The 17,909-nt window shown below is 39.3% G+C and overlaps 1 protein-coding gene and 1 long non-coding RNA gene across 2 annotated transcripts; both read left to right on the top strand.

Annotated features, from left to right (window-relative positions):
- The first annotated feature begins 588 nt into the window (after positions 1-588).
- Positions 589-4,374, top strand: LOC116718257 (uncharacterized). Its single transcript, XR_004338906.1, has 4 exons — positions 589-731; positions 1,028-1,169; positions 3,794-3,896; positions 3,999-4,374. It is a non-coding gene; the product is annotated as an uncharacterized LOC116718257 (long non-coding RNA).
- Positions 4,375-13,609: 9,235 nt separating this feature from the next.
- LOC116718116 (CUB and zona pellucida-like domain-containing protein 1) lies at positions 13,610-17,596 on the top strand. The gene is made up of 9 exons (XM_032559798.1): positions 13,610-13,795; positions 13,869-14,013; positions 14,151-14,294; positions 14,418-14,476; positions 15,079-15,266; positions 15,504-15,898; positions 15,987-16,083; positions 16,581-16,761; positions 16,986-17,596. Coding segments are annotated over exons 3-9 (1,059 nt in total). The 5' UTR covers positions 13,610-13,795; positions 13,869-14,013; positions 14,151-14,292; the 3' UTR covers positions 17,123-17,596.
- Positions 17,597-17,909: the final 313 nt, after the last annotated feature.

The following is a 17,909-nucleotide window of genomic DNA, read 5'->3' as shown; positions in this document are numbered from 1 at the left end:
ACACCAGGGGGCGCTGGAGGTCAGAGTACTTTCTGTGTAGCTGCTCATTGCCACACATCGTCACTTAAAGCGAATATTTTTGTCAGGTTTAAAGGCCCTATAACATTTAATTTTAACATTTTCTGTTTCAAACGTAACAGAAAATGGAATACTGTAAAACAATTTTTTTCTTTAAGCCTCTTCATGCAAAAGGCAACAAAAAATGTTTTACTTAACATAAAAACAAGGAAAACAAACAAACAAAAATACAAGACAGACAAAAATTAAACAGGGATAAACATGAGCAAAAAAATAAAGAATTAAGGAAAAAGTAGAGGTGGAGATAAAATTATTACAATTTAAAATCACAAATAAATAAATAAATAAACTGAGTTAACTTTAATTCAAACACCCATTATGAAAGCCTCTAAGTTTTTCCAGGATGTAAAAGCTTATATTTATAATAAATTCTTCTTTTCTTGCTTTGACTGAATGCCCGCCATCTGTGTAAATTAAAAATTAAATCATATCCATTCCTGTATTATTTTAATATTTCAAACAGATTTCCAGACTTCATGCAGATGGAGGCCACGTCGTCCAGGCCTGCAGGGCGACTCCCTACGACAACCCCAACTCCCGCATCAGCTACACCATTATCGAAAACCCGTACCGAGAAAAAAGATTTCTAGTTTAGATCACCCTGAGTGGAGAGTCCAGCAGCTCAAACCTGCAGCCGTAAAACTAAACTAAAGGTTTGGCTCTTCTGCATGGCTAAATCTCTACCTGCTCATAGTTTAACTTCTTTTTCCACAAACAAACCTTTTATCAGTGGCATAACTTTTTTTTAATGGTTACTCAATGCATGGCTTATTTGGTAATTACCCTTTAGGACCCAATTTTTTTATGTTTTCATTATTATCAACTTTCTCATGAGCTATATCAATTAATGCATTTTATTCAATGATAATACATAAAATGTATTCAAGTTTTAAATGCACTTGCATTCTTCATTGAAAAGTAATCACATTTCTTCTCCGTGTGTCTGCAGGTCTGCATCACCTGCTCGGTTCTCCTGTGTGAGAACGCCGTTCCTGGTGCACCGTTCCCTGTTCTCAGCGATGCACCAACCAAAGGAAGCTCCTTCTCAAACTAACAGCCACTCCATTTCCCAGGGACCTCTGGCACTAAAGGTGGGCATGCAGGTGTTATAATCCTCAGTGTTGTTCAGGTTACTTAGTGGTTTTTTTTCCATTGTTATTTTAACAGATGTCAGTTATTTTCTGTAAAAAAATTAATGTGGTAAGAAAGTGTGCACCGTAATTGACCTGCAAAGGGCGTTTATGATTTTGTGCAAAAATAATTATGTTTTAATGTGATTTATCATATGTTCCTCTGTTTTTATAAATTTCAGCATCTGGCCCTGGCCTGAGTTTGGGCCTGAACTGGTCTTCATCGTCGGCTGCCTGTTCGCCTGTGGAGCCGTCGTCAACCAATCAAGAGGAGCCAGATCTACATACTAACCTCTGCCAACCTCCGAGACTGACTAATCCAGATCTGATACTTTTTAAGCTAAGCTTCTTTGCAGCTATCGTGCTCTGATTTATTAGTATTTATTCTACACCACACAAAACTCCAAGCTTCTTCAATAAATGAATGCAACATAAAAATGTGTTGATATAATTAAAATTTTCTCAAAGTTCAGAGATTTTTGGTATAATTACTGAGCCATTTCTCGAGGCAATTATCAACTAGTTTCATTCTTAAAAATACATTGTTGTCACTCTTTCTATATGGTTTTAAGTTGTTTCTAAGCCAACACACCAATACATTTTTGTTATGAACTTTCTAACCCATTATTAATAACTGGAAGGAAAGTGGGTCATTCAGGAAGAAATGTAGTTGGTTCACTTAATGTCGGTGAAATCAAATCAAAGAACAATAGTTCAAATCAGGACTATGATAGTGAAAGTAAACATTTTAGGATAAAAATAATTACAGTGTCATCCACACAATGAGTGCAGGTTGTTTACTGAATTATTTTATGAATGTTCAATTAAACCAGGGGTTGGGAATCCTGGTCCTGGAGGGCCGGTGTCCTGCAACTCTTAGACGTCTCCCTGGTCCAACACGCTTGAATCCAACAGCTGAATCTCCTCCTCAGTGCAGTCAGGTTCTCCAAAGTCCTGTTAATGACCTCATTATTTGACTCAGGTGTGTTGAAGTAGAGACACATCTAAAAGTTGCAGGAGACTTTTAGGCCCTCCAGGCCTGGAGTTGCCCACCCCTGATTTAAATAGTAGTATTTATACCGGAGGGTTAGGGTTCAAAGCAGGAACAAAACACATTTCCAGAAAACAAACTTAAACTTTGTTGTGTGCAGATGCATTTTCAGCCTCATCTTTCCTTCTGCTAAATAATCCCTGACAGCTTGATCAACTGGTTTCACAGTAGAGGAGCACATACCTGTGGTGTCTGTCATAAAACATGACGATAGCATCAGACACACCCAGCTTCCAGTAAGAACAGCAAAGAACTTCCTCCATATTTGTTTGCCTTCGTTAGAAGAGAAAACACATTTCCTTGCTGTAGCATAGTTTCACTCTGAAGGCTACAAAAGTACAATGTTTGATTTAAGTCCAGCTATTCAAGGCAAAATTTAAAAAACAAAAGACTGTGAGGAGATCTTTGGTTGGCAAATTATTGGGGGAAGCCCTGATGCAGAGGTAAAGTAAAATTTGCTCAATGATGAAGCAAAACACTTACAGTTTATGGCACAAAGAGAACAACATGCAAACAGCATAATGCAAGAATCAAGAACTGAACAAAGGCAGGCCCGGTGGCATGAGCGGGCGTTGGGGGGTCCGGGGGGAATCAGGCGAAGGATGTGTTAGAATCATGGCAGCAAACCTGCAAAAGGCAAAGACCTTGGACAGTTTTTATCTCCAAACTAACCCAGTGAGTCGAGTAATGCTGTTGGATACAAGTAATGTTAGATACATGATGACTAGTGACAATATTTCACATTAAGCTTGTAAACAAGTACAGGATACTAATTTTGTTGTCTATGTTCAAAAGTGAGTAGTACTGGTTTAATTTACTTGAGTAACTTTTTTGGAAAAATGCTAATAAGAGTAAATTTACTTCACTGTCCTTTTTTCTTTAACTTGAGCAATATTATTATTATTGCTACTCTAATTTGAGTAGACAGATTTAGCATTTAAAGAAATACATTTCAGAGAGGAAACATTTGGTTCTTGGATTTCTGCAATGTACGAAGTTTTCCTTGACATTTCACTGAATCGACTGGAGAGTTGGGTCGGACTCTCCGGTCCAGTGCTCATCTGGTTTGAATCTTACACAAAGAACAGGGATTTCTTTGTTTAAATTGGAAACTTCTCAACAAAGAGGTCAGAGGTCAAATGTGCTGTACCCCAAAGGTCAATCCTAGGACCTTACAATATTTATATGTTTTGGGGTTTTTCTGAATAAACAGCACAATGTTTACATTTGATAGAACTGATTATGATAAATCTCCTTTATACTGACATTGATGAACACACACACACACACACCCCTACACACACACACACACACACGCACCCCCCCCCACACACACACACCTACAGGAGTGTATTCAGGAACATGTTTACACAACTCAATAATTTAATGCAATGCATTTGTCATTTTAATATATAAAGAAAAAAATAATTTCCTTTTAATATAATCTTAATTATTTTATATTAAAGATAATAAACTTTGATAAATCAGTCATTGTGAAACATCAGCTACGTATGTTATTTGTTGGGTTCTGCAGGGGAGTGGTTTTCTTCTCCTTCACAGGGTGGCAGGCTGATGGGATCCAGCTGTGACTCATCACCACCAATCTGCCTTAAACAAGAGCGGCTTCCCGGAAGCAGGTGCCAGATGGTTCTGATTCTACAGTGGTACTGTCTAGCGGTCAGTGCTGTATTCCCAGTGTCCTTGTTCTGACTCCTTTTCATATGTCCTTTCCTCTACAGTGAACCCGTGCTGAACACTCTCTGAGACATACTCACCTGAAGTATCTGATCCTCGCTGCTCCGTTGGGCCTTGCACCTGGGTGCGTCACGCCCTCCAGCACCTGCTGGTACTCCTCCATCTGGAAACCACCAAACCACACCAACTGTTGGCCATAAGCCACCAACCGGTTACTCCGTCATTCCCTTCATTACTTCCCTCTTTAACCGTTCGCCCTTTGCAGCTCCTCCGCTGGCCCGGTTCCCCCCTGCTGTCGCAGATCGACGCCCCTCCACAAGCTCTCCAGCACATTCTACTGTTAAATAAATGTTAAAACTGTTTGAGTGTCTGTAGTTGTTGCTTGCATTATGACATTATTTCTTTTTAAGGGAAAAAAAATTGTTACAGTATGATTTGTCAACTCTTGTTATATTATTGTTATTATAATTCCATTAGCAAATATGGGTTAAATGTGTTAAACTCCCTTTAATTCATTAAAGGGATTAAATTTCTTAAACAAAGAAATCCCTGTTCTTTGTGTAAGATTCATTGAACATTATGTTCAGTGTTATAACATTGAATATTATAACATATTCAATGTTATAATGAATATAACATTTCATTATAAATGTTTTATTGTGAAGATTTGAGTTTTTCCTGTGTTTATTTTGGGTTTCTGTGTCTGTGTCTCCATGTTGTCCTGTCTCCCCTCGATTGTTCCAGGTGTGTCTCGTTCCCTGATTACCCTCTGTGTATTTAATGTCACCTGTGTCTCTGTCTCTGTCTCAGGTCCTCGTCTCGTTTGGCTTCTTGTCTGCTGTCGAGTCATTTCGGTTCAGTTGTTTCCAGTTGCTATCAGCTCTGAGCTTAGTTAAGTCAGTTCATCTGTGCTGCCTGGATTTCTAGACTTTTGGATTATTTCATCGTTAAACAACCATCATTCACTACAACCTGGGTCCTCTGCGTTTGCCTCACCACCTCTCCACCGCACAAATCACGACGGTTATAATTTGGTGGGTTATCATTTTTAACATCTCTAAAGCAGATTGGCGTTTCCACTCAGCTCTTCAACCCCATCCCATGATGGGAATTTCTGTTTCGACAACTGAACAGGTTTAGTTATAAGGATGGCTATTCCAGGTTAACTGGGACATTAAAGGCAGGGCTAACAAGTTCTTCTGCATTTCTGCTGTTTCCCAAAACTGATGCATGATGGTCCTTGTTGCCGGGTATAAAATGAAGAGGCCCTTTGTAGGATGGACCACTGGTCAGGATGGCTACCATCACTGTACTGCTGCATCTGCTGCTGATGGTCACTGCTGCCTCTGCGTGGTATCAGAGCGTCTATTCTTCCTTTGGTGGGTCAGTGACCTTCACTCCCAAAGGCAGAAATTCAGATGGGACTTATGACGTGAGTGTCTTTCTACTGCTCTTTTTAGGACCAGGTAGAAAATGTGTCACATTAAGAATTTAAAACAAATTTGATAATTATAAGAAAATTATTATAAAGAGCATCCTTTCTGTGGATAATTTTATTGTTACTACTATTAATATCCGATCACTGTTGGAGTAGAAAAGAATAGAAACAGTCTTTATTTTCCCTTGTAAGGGAAATTCATTTATAGCAGCAGCAACAGATATATAGGTTCACACAAACACTACTTTAAGTGTTAATGATATATAAAATAAGATTAATAATAATATACTGTACAGGACTACAACAGAAAACACTGTGCAGTTTTTAAAAATAGGCTTATTGGCCTCATGATTCAAGGGTTGAGCGACTCATGTTTTCAACTATTGTATATAATGTTCATGTGTATCAAACATTGAAAAAGACAGACTGTTTACAATCCAGTATATCAGCACAGATCAATTTTAGCAGCTCTGAATATTTCTATCTCGGTTACAGTGAACGTTTTCCGGTACAGAGCTTTATTTGCTACAGAGTTTGTGTTAACCTTTTCCAGGTGGAGCTTCGACAGAAAGACACTATTCATATCTACTACCACTCATCTGATGAGGGAACCTGCCTGAGTGGTGACTGTGGGACTAGGACACAGCGCTCTGTAAACTTCGTTACTTCTGGTTCTTATGGTCTTACTTGGACACAATATGAGACGAAAACAACTACGAAGCTGGCCAGTAATCTTCCGTTTGAAATGAGGTGAGATTTCAGATGAATTCCTCAAATAAAACATATTGCAAAAATAGCCTCATTAGTTTAAACATTTATCCTTCTCCTGCTCAATTGAACAATTTTGTTGTGATCTTCTGACTAGTGAAAAATTCCACCTTACAGGCATCATGTCAATCATTTTAAGAATATCAATAAATAATTGAGAGAGTAGTAGAAGAGGAAGACCAAAAAATAACATTTATGGATGTGGTGACAGAGGACATGACGTTAGTTGGTGTGAGGGTAGAAGATGCAGAGTGTAGGGCTAAATGGAGACGGATGATTTGGTGTGGTGACCCCTGAAGGGAAACGTAGAAAAATAATTTTGACATTTTGAAAGCTCTATTTATACTAAAACATTCCATTGCTGTACAGTCTATAACTTTTTTAAAGGGTTTATTGAATGAGCCTTATTTGAGAGTGGTCAGACAAGAAAGTGGACAATGAGAGAGGGGGGAAGACATGCAGCAACGGTCATCAGGATGGGACCCAAGCCTGAGACGGCTGCGTGGAGTACTGAGATCTCCCCATGTGGTGGCGCTGTATCCTTGCGCCACCACAGCACCCCGTATCGTGCAACTTTAGATGTGTGTCTGGTTCAACACACCTCAGTCAAATGGCTGAATGACCTCTGCGATATGCAGTTCAGATCTCCAGAGACCTGAACTGCGTTAAGCTGTGCTGAAGCACCGTTTCATGGGGATCACAGTCCATATCAACTTTTATGGTCCAAAGGGAACAGAATCAGTCTGAAGACATAAAAGCCATTAGATTTTTCCCAAATCACAGAAGGTTGTGGAATTGAAGTAAATATAACGTGTTCTATAAATCTGTTCAATTATACTTTTTGTTAATTTTACTGAACAATATAACTGCATCAATTTTTCATTCATGTCCTTATTAAAACCCTTCATTTAACAGATACCCATACTATTCCTTCTGGCACCACGGAAATGGTTTCTGGTATCCAAATGTGGTAGATTCTTATTATCCATGGAAAATGATGACACACGTGGATATGGGGATCCGATCAGATACTCAGGAATCTAACAGACCTCCTGTCATTACCACCCCTAATGTTCTCAGGTAATTTATACTCGCTTGTTTACTTGCAAATATTTATTAATTTTAAAGGCATAAATCCACCAACAACTCTGGTATTATATTTAGAATATTGTTACAAAATATGTCTTATTGTGCCCTAAATACTAAGATAGATGTCTGTTGGTAGGAAAGCTGCTGTTTATTTATGTTCATTAATCTGATTATCATCTGTATCAGTATCATTACTTAATAATCACAAATTCTGCTACAGTTGCAATGTCTCACTTTAATCTAGGGATAGAGTTAGCGTTGCATAATATTCCTAATGGTTCAGTGCAGTGGTCTCTTAATTTTTTCCAGAGCTGTATGTTATATATGTGTGTGTATTTTTTTTTGTGTGTATATAAATGTGTGTGTACAAAATATACTGGATTGAAAGACCTCTCTCTCTCTCCTATATATACAGTATATATATATATATAAAATGTCATTGTTCCAAAATGCACCACGGAGCACAGCAGGAAATCCTTCCTGCCTTTAGCCATCAAACGTTACAATGCCAAACTCTGAGTGTCTTTACTTTTAAGTTTTCTCTACTCATTTATATATTTCCATGTCCATGCTTGTTATTTTATAATACATTTTTTGTTAGGTGTACATTGCTTACAACATCAGAGTTATATATTTTTTTTAAATACATTTTAATTTGCTTATGGTTTTATTTGTATTTACTAACAGCCAACACCTTGAATGGAGTAGCTTGTCAACAAATATGCAAATTCCCCTTACGGATCAAATATTCTATTCTAAATTACCTTGATTATGATCAAATTATTCATCCACAAATCTTTGGCGCTTAGTTGGGTAAATAATAGAGTAGCAGCAGTCACAGCATAAGATCCCAGACTTCCCTCTACCTCAATCAGGTCTTTTTAGAGGTGCTTTGACTTTCCCAAGTCAGCTTTAACACTTGATCTCTCCTGAGAACCCTGGCCCAGTAGTAAATGGACATTTTTCAGAGGCTATTTTCATAAGTATGTTTCCTAAAAGACATCGACTAAACATCCTGACTAAGAAAGTAGAACAACTCAAGCCTCTTTTCTCCCTGTAGGGTTCGGGTTGTCAGCCTGCTGCCTTTAGACACAGCTTTTTTTGTTGCCAATTTATTTACTATTTTATTCTTTCAATCATACCTACATCTCATGTACATGAGCAAAATTATGTGGTAAATTGACTGAAAACTCTCTTTTAGAAATTCTCTTCATAACATTGCACTTCATTCAAATACCAAAAGACTCAATCAATTCTTTTTCATCTGAGGACAGTGTCTTCAACTTGGACGTCCTAAATTTCAAGCTCAAGTATTTGCATGAATTTGCTGATTGACACAAAGTACAGATTGGAAATCACCCCAAATCATCATAGATAAAATCCTTAGCTGTGTCCAAGCAGGACAGCCTCTTTCCAGGCATTTGCCCAAATCCGTTACGTCTCCAACCTGCCATTTCTAACCAGGCTTTTGTCTCATTACAGAGTAACAAGTAACTGCCCCCGATCATTTAATATCAAACCTGTTGACCCCGATGGTGACCGTGTAAGATGCAGACTACCGACAAATCCTAATACATATGAGTGCTCTATATGCAGCCTTCTTAATGGCTTCACTTTCGAACAGGTAAGAATCTTTTTATACCAAAAGTTAAAGAGTAAATTGTTTTTGAAGGATGTCTTTCCTTCCTCTCATTTAACTCAGTCTCTATGTAAATTAAGCAGCTCATGACTCAATGTAAATAAGCAAACTTGCAATCTGTAACACATTCTCATCAACAGAAATTTTAGCCATACACTATTATCTGAAAACTAAAGCTGACCAAACTCAACAGAAGTCACGTCTAAATGTGGTAAAAGGACAGATAGCTTAGGGTTTACAGTACATCTATGCCGTCTCATCGCAAACTGGACTTTCATTCTGGATATGAAGTATTTTTCCAGAGGCAGAAGGAAGATCCTGGTGCTCAGCTAGACTCGACCCAAAGAAGAAACTTGAAGCCTTTCCACAGTCCCACCAGCTGCTCGATTAGCACTATGTACTTAACATGAGCTCAAGATCTACTTCTTCATATCTCCGGATGGTTTCTCGGTAGGGAAACATTTCTGGTAAAATCCACAGTAATGATTTATAATGTGGGCACAGATGAGGGTCAAATTTGATGGAATAGCATCTCTAATATGAATTTGATCAGTTTGGTGTCACACAAACTTTGGACAAAGGTCACCAGATCAAAAGACCGTGTCTTTTTTTTAATGTTTTTGAGTCATGGCTTTGGTGCATATAGCCAGTGGAGCTCCTAAGGGTGGGGCCAAAGGTGGCCCTGAACCATCGAAAAATGCAAATTATTTTTTTGAGATGTGCCACCATAACATTTTACTACCCTTGCCTGGTCACCCCAGTGAACATTTTCTGGGCGTGTGCCACTGTACACTGGGGTTCTTTGCAGGCAAGTATAATGTTGGCAGGAGAAACTTCAGTTACTCCATATCTCAGCCACTGTTCTTGAACAGGATGGAGGCTGGGGGATAATCTGGAGCAAGGGACAAGAATGGTTGGTCTCCCTCTTACCTTTCTGAGGCTTTTATTTTGTTCAAGCAAACAAAATAAAAGCATCTGTGTATAAATGGGCATCGCAATGAATCTGTGCAGTGTGCGCTGGGCTTTACACTAAGGAAATGAGGAAGGGAGTTTCAGTGGAGAGAACCGGAGTTGAGCCTTTTTTCATTCAGCGTCAACAAAGAGATAAAGGCCGGAAGAAACGATAATGCCGATAATTAAAATGAGGTTGATTGTTTTAATTTATCATGCGATTAATTGATTTGTTTCATGACAGGTCTACCCTCTACACAAGTCATGTTTCTTCATTAGCAGAGCAGACACATATGCCTTAAACCTGCCCAAGTCTTGTTGTTAATGTTCAGATCATGAAGTGTGATGGGCTGTTGTAAGTAACTAGGAAATCAGAGTGAAGTTCTCTCCTCAATGAAATGGATTCTGAAAGTAATATTATATTGTAAATGCTGGGATATTGCAATAATTATCTGACCTCTTCACGATCTTAGAGTTGATTTTCGGCCCATTTTCAAAACCTGACAGGCCACACATTAGCCGACAGAAATCCTAGGTAGAACGGTTCGGTCGGGTTCGTTCCTGCCGTGTGGTGTCCAACAATGGGCACAAAATAATGGCTACTAGTCCAGTTAACTAATTTTAAAACCAGGCATTAATCAATGCGTTACTGTGATCTACCTGCAATGCATGTGGCTAGTGTCAGCGTAAAGTCCTGACTGAGTGAAAATCATTATAACCTATTTACGTCACGTTAACGAAGAACAGCTGAAAAGTTACCGGGTTTATCAACTGCGGTAGCAATTTCGCTCCAACTCCTCCCCTTGTCATTTTTATATTCTTTGCACAAAATGTTGAATAAACATTGTCATGATATGAGGGAAGACAGGAGAAGCTACCCGGTTGAAAAGCCGTGCTCTTTATTCTTGCTCAAGCACGAGGTAACAACATGAACTGCCTCTTATTCGAACTCGTTTCGGTGTAGCCTTTCCTAGTGCTCCCCCAGTGGTCAGGAAGTGTAACTACCGTTACTCTAGATATACAACAGAAACTAATCTCGCGACAAACAATGTTGTTTCCACGTATCTCCAATCAGTGGCGCAAAAGGTGGCTATGCAGTGTATGCAACGCATAGGGGCGCTGCACTAGAGGGGCGCAAAAACGATGTGAGGAATTTTTTTTCCTAGTCAGCATTTTATATACTTAACAGCTGTTTGTGTATGAAATGATCAATAACAGAGGAACAGCATTGATTAGGCTCCCTCTCCTCCTGCCAGCCGCTCTCCCCTCCCGTACAGGTAGCTTGGGCAGCGGCCCTTCGAGAAGCGCTGAGGTGCGATTTTTTCTTTGAAATTTGTAGTAATACCTCGACAACAGGGAGCTAAAGATGGGCGCAGGAAAAACTCCGGGGCACAAAACGGAAAAGGGAGGGGGAGGGGATAAAGATGTTGGAGAGACGAAGAAAAGCTTTTCAAAATGGTTGAAAGACAGAAGGTAAGTAATGTCAGTGTATCAACAAGAGAGTTGTAAATATTCAGGTTAGCTTAAGCTGGGCTACAATGACACGCGGTTGTTGTTGTCCAATACGGGACGCGATTTATTCCGTATTGCTGACTGATGCTGTTGTCATGGTTACTTAGAGACGGTTGCTACGCAGCCGCAGTGAGCTGCTATCAACCAGTGTCTTTTTAAAATGTCAACCTGATAAAACGCCGTCCTTAGAAACAAAACCTCTGGCAAAAATTCAGACGGTGGTGGGAAGAAACAGGCTAAACAATCACAGAGACGTTTAATAGGGGCATTAAAATAAATGTGTCGGCGACATTCAGTGGTACCCAGTGGGTTTGATATAAGACAGAATGGGTCAGGAGAGGAACCGCAGACCCGTCAGAACCTAAAGAACCAGACATCAGTCTCTTCATCCCTCAATTATTTCTTGAGACCGAAAAATAATATAGATGCAATTTAAAGAGTAAATCATACAAATAGACTAATGGTAAATAAATAAATATTGTGAAGAGAACATTACAAACGTTTGTTAGGATTGTGTAGGAAAAATGTTTATCTTTTATAAATACAGTGTTTTGTGATCAATATTATTTCACCGTTCTATTAATGTTTTATATTTATTAACATGCTAACAAAAAGCCTCAGACCTGCAGACACAGGCTTACAGAAGCGGCTCTTTGGCTCCTTTGAACAAGTTTATGGGGGGGAGCGCCGATGAGACGTTCACAGCTCAAAAATATGTAGTTGCGCCCCTGTCTCCAATGTCCGCTGGACTTCGCTGTGTCAGCTGTTTGGGATTCCCCTCCGTAATTTCCCCTAAGAAAGCGCTGAGGAGAATCCATTGGCTACCTGTCACAGTTAAGCTCACAGTCGGGAAAACCCTGATTTAGATCGGAGCTGCAACGACGATCTACCGTAACACATCACACAATACTGGATGATCGGTTACAAAATCGCAAGCGACAATCTTAGAACGACCAACTTTCTAAGATTATTTTAAAGTGGAAAATCGGGGCAAAAAATCATGTAGTGTGAACTATTGCATCAGGTAGTCGATGTGCCCATCTTCTCTATTTAAATCTAATTATTACTGAAGGGCAACATAATATACAGACTTCATAATCTGCACTCTTTTGGTTGAATGCAGTATTTATTTCCACTTTGGCTTTATGTTTAGTTTTTATTCAAGTGCGTTTTTTGTTAATGGAGCCTGAGAATTAATTTTATTTTTGTTTTTGGTTGTTTTATCAGCTCCAGTGTTAAATGTTCTTTTGAAAATAAAGTGTATCTATCTTTGGCAGGAAATCACATGCATTATTACGTCATTTTCATTAAATCAGTGTAAAAAGGTCTTCAAACAATATTATCGTTTATCGCAATAATTTTTGAGATAATTAATCGTTCAGCAAAATTTGTTATTGTGACAGGCCTAGTAGAGGTGATATAACTTAGTGGCTGAACTCTGCCAGTGGTTCAGTTAAAGTATCGGCAACAGAAATTGATGAACTGCAGACGTGTAAAATGTCTCTGCTGGAAAGAAGTCAAACAGTGGCAGAAGTTGTTTTTCAAAAAAAAAAAAAAAACTCCACAAACTGCAGTTAAAATGAAAATCAATGCAAATGAGTCAAGTCATTGTGAGCCTCACAGGACAGAGAGAAAAGCCATACGCAGCTCATGAGGCCGCATTACAAATGTTTTACATCCTTGGGTGGATAAATGGACAAACAACACTTAAGAAAATTGTCTTTCTTGTCAGAATTCCTGCACCATTACATATACTCCTGGAGGTCAAACTGGATTTCACCCAGTAGAGCTTGTGGTGGAGGACTTCCCCAACCAAGGCATCACACTGACTTACTCTGATGGGTCCTACACAAGAAAGTGGCCCCAAACAATGGCACGACGTAAACGCCAGATCACGGCAGCTGCTCCAACCACCACCACAGCTGCTCCAACCACCACCACAGCTGCTCCAACCACCACCACAGCTGCTCCAACCACCACCACAGCTGCTCCAACCACCACCACAGCTGCTGCAACCACCACCACAGCTGCTCCAACCACCACCACAGCTGCTCCAACCACCACCACAGCTGCTCCAACCACCACCACAGCTGCTCCAACCACCACCACAGCTGCTGAAACCACCACAGCTGCTGAAACCACCACAGCTTATCCAACCACCACCACAGCTGCTGAAACCACCACAGCTGCTGAAACCACCACAGCTGCTGAAACCACCACAGCTGCTGAAACCACCACCACAGCTGCTGAAACCACCACAGCTGCTGAAACCACCACAGCTGCTCCAACCACCACCACAGCTGCTCCAACCACCACAGCTGCTGAAACCACCACAGCTTATCCAACCACAACCACAACTCCTCCTACCACTACTACGACTGCCCAGTCTTACCGATCATCAATTGAACCTTTAAGCATTCTCCCGCTACGGTTTATTGTTCTTGGTATGTAATACTTTTTGTAAAACTTACTCAAATAAGTGTCTTATTTCTCAATCATTTCTAATCTGATTTCCAGTGGACTCTCACAGTGCTCCTTCATGCCTCGATGGTGATTATTTTCCCATTTTCGTGGCACCAACTCCGGCTAATGGAGTAAATCTTCCTGCATATGTCAACCACACCCTTGAAATTAAAGTCAGTTCAAAGGCCCAGTATGCAACGTGAGCAATTTTCTTCTTGCTTATTATATGTTCTTGAGATTCCTTATCATATCCATATACATATTCTTGTTTAGACTCGTTTATAGTAATGTGTGTGCCTTTCCATTCTGCCATTAAAACCATTTCTTACTCTATAGGATTAATGACCTAATTGTGACAGGCCTACCAGGCATTTCTAAGGAGAGCTCTTCCACAGATACATACATTATAAAATGGACACCAACTGAAGATGAACTGAATGGTCATTTCCCTATTTGCTTTGTGTCTGAAGCAAGAGATATGTGAGTATTAAAAACATGCCCTAGATTAGCTAGGTGTGACTAGCATAGCCAAAAAATTTATAAATTAATCAACAGCGTTTCTTCCATGGTTTAAAGTATTTTCTCTTGTTTGCTGCAATTCAGGTATTACAACATCTATCACTCAGAGCTGCGGTGTGTGACTGTTGATGTTGGTCACCATGGTGAGTCAATAAAGCAGTTTATCCATGATAATAATCTTAATCCCTCATTAATCCGTTAATTAACATTTTATCATGAAAATTTGAAGTCAAATGGGTACCACCATGTAGAAATTGGATTAACTTTCAGGTTAGCACATATTAGCTTAACCCAGTTTAAGCTGTGGGATGACAGTGTGGTTAGCAGGTATGGTTCCTCTACACTGAGTTATGTTTTATGATTTTCAGCTGAATTTTTTTTAAGTTTAAGATTTAGAGCTTATTCTTGTTTTTACTTGATCTTACTAAACCAAGACATTGATGGATTAATCTACAGTTTATGGATATTTGCAGACTTTTATTACACATGAAACAGCTTCTTCATAAGAACGCGTACTACTTTTTAAATGTGATGCCATCACAGCTGACAGGGAATAAGAATGTTTTGTAGTCAAGAATTCATTCCTGGCCATATAGATGCTAGTAATTTTTGATTTTGATGCTTTATCTTTAAAGCTATATGCTCCTGATAATCATAAACTTTAAATGGTACACCTTTTTAACACATTTGCCACTACCCATAATGATGTGAAAATAATGTGAAACTTACCCTGTGAACATTGTAGAGGCTGTTGTGACCTGCAATGAAACAACTATGACTATAGAAATGGCAAAGACCTACACCATCAAACGCAACGAGGACAACCTGCATCTAAATAGCTTCACTGATTCTTCTTGTGACCTCAAAAGACTCTCCAACGAAACCCATGTGGTGGTTATCATGGAGCTGGGCGCATGTGGGACATATGTTCAGGTACAGAGAAACAAAAACGAACCAAACACTGTGGCAATGAATGAAAAAATTAAATTACACAAAAAAATTAAACTAAAAACCAAAGAATAAATGTGTTTTTGAGTATTATTGTACATATCAAATCTTCTGTCTGATCAGTTTTCTTTAGGTTCAGGCAAACGCATTTATCAAGACAGGAAGTTTTTGTAACTGAAACAAACCGTTTTTTTCAATGAGTGTTTAATTCTTTCTTTCCAGGAGGATGAAGATAGAATATACTTTCAGAATGAAATCACTTCAGCTGACCCAAATAAAATCATTTCCAGGCAGCACAATGTCGAAATTGCCTTTTCCTGCTCCTACCCAAAGCGAACCAACATAACCCTGGGATTCAGACACAAAAACCCGTACGCCTTCAGAGAGAAAGGCTTTGGTGCTTTCACCTTCCAGTTTGAATTCTTTGAGAGCCAGCGCTTCAGCAAGCAAGTAGACGCCAGCAGCTACCCGGTGGAGGTTTACCTGAAGCAGATGATCTACATGCAGATCGAGGCCACCTCGTCCATCCCAAACACTGAGCTGTTTGTGGAGTCCTGCAAGGCGGCTCCCTATGACAACCCCAACTCCCGCATCAGCTACACCATCATCGAAAACGGGTACCGAGAAAAAAAAGAAGTGATTTTTTAAATTGTTACTACAAACAGTTTTTCTGTTTGTCTAAAACATTCTAACCATTGTTTTCAGATGTGTGAAGGACAGAACAGTGCAAATCTACCAAAGCTCAAAGTCTCAGTTCAGGTTTGGCATGGAGGCTTTTGAGTTCATCGGAGCTCACGAGGAGGTGAAGTTACTTTTTTTATGTTTCATGACCCAATGTTAGTATTATTAAATCTTCTCAAAACCTACCTTTAGTATAAAGAATATCAAGGAAAACCCAACCTATAATACTTTTATTTATCTGGAAAATGAACTTATAGTCAGGATTTTTACAGATCTTCAGCAATGGGGCATTTTCAGGGAGCTGAAAGCAACAGCTGCCAAATGTGAGAAATCAATACAATAAACAAATAAATTAAAGACAGCATTACGACTACCAACACTTTTATCTCAATACACCCACAAACACTTAGTGGCCTGTATGCAACTCAAAATTGTTTCATCCATCTATTATCAAACAGGCTTATCCTTGCAGGGTTTCAAATGTGGCTGTTTCCCAACTTCAACAATCTAAGATGGTTTCAGTTCAAGCATAATATCGCAGCTAACTTTCTGCAAATGTACGTTTTTAAATGCATTGACATAAAAAGATGAATCTGTCTTTCCTCCATGTTTCTGCAGGTTTACATCACCTGTTCGGTCCTCCTGTGTGAGATCGGCGCTCCTGGAACTCGATGCTCTCAGGGATGCATTACGTCAAACTCAAGGAACAATCGCAAGAAGAGGGACGCTACGGCTGAGACGAGCAGCCACTCCATTTCCCAGGGTCCTTTGCACCTTGCTAGGACTAAAGATGCCAAAGGTGAGACTGAAAGTTCACCAGCTGATGTTTCTGTACCATTAATGTAGTGTCTCCCACTGAGATTGCTCTCTCACTGTCTCACTACGTTATATTTTTCACAACATAATTTTTACTTTCACTACTTTTGATGTTTGTATTTCTAGCATATCCCTGTAACAACACACTGTGCTAATTACACAAATGCCTGAGTTACTGAACATAACATGGTTTTTTCACTATGTCAGCGACTGGACCAAACCTGAGCCTGGGCCTGAACATGGTCTTCATCGTCGGCTGCCTGCTGGCGTGTGGAGTGGTTGTCTACCGATCTAGAAGAGCCAAAGCTAAATACCAACTGCTGGCAACCTCTGAGACAGACTGAGCTCAGATCTGCTGCTTCCTTAGTTTCTGTCTTTTTCTCTACTGGTGGTTTGAATGATAATTACTCCATATGGTAAAAAAGATAACACTATTTGAAAATAAAACACTAAACCTTATGTGTGGGATGAAATAATGTGGGTGTTTTTGAATATATTTCTGATTGTTTTGAAAATTAATTTACATAATTTTGAACATGACAAAGCTGAGCTATATATCAGCAATATCCCTCATTTTTCAAGTTATTTTACTTGTATTTTTTAAAATTTTGTTGGCTCTAGTGGCCTTTATTTTAGGGTGGTCAGACAGGAAAGTGATTAATGAGGGGGGGGGAAGACAAAAGGTCATCAGGCTGGGAATTGTATCTGTGATGGCCGTGTCTACTTGTAATTTTTTTACTTTTCTTTTCCCACGTGAAAATACGTGTCCTGCTGTGAAATGAGCGCAATAAAAAGTTTATAAGCAACTGATAACTTTACTCTGTGTTCAAAAAATCATTTACAGATGATTATGTTATGTTGTGTGCTTTCTCTATAACATTTAGATTTATTTAGTATAGATTGGCAAAGGACAGATCCAATGTTTACAGAGATTTGGAGAGCCAAACCGCTCTACATGTGGACAAGACATCCAACCATGTCGATTGTCTCCTGTTACTCTGTACTTTTGCAATCAGAACGTATAGGGTACTAAACCTTTTGATTTGGGCCATTTGGTCCCAACCATGTTTTTGTTAGAAAAATAATATTATGCTTGGAGATGAATCAATCAAAAAACAAAATATTATACAA

This window comes from Xiphophorus hellerii, chromosome 4, assembly GCF_003331165.1.
Source record: "Xiphophorus hellerii strain 12219 chromosome 4, Xiphophorus_hellerii-4.1, whole genome shotgun sequence".
NCBI lineage: Eukaryota > Metazoa > Chordata > Actinopteri > Cyprinodontiformes > Poeciliidae > Xiphophorus > Xiphophorus hellerii.
The sequence above is the reverse complement of the archived record's forward strand: the minus strand, read 5'-3'. Positions and strand labels throughout refer to the sequence as shown.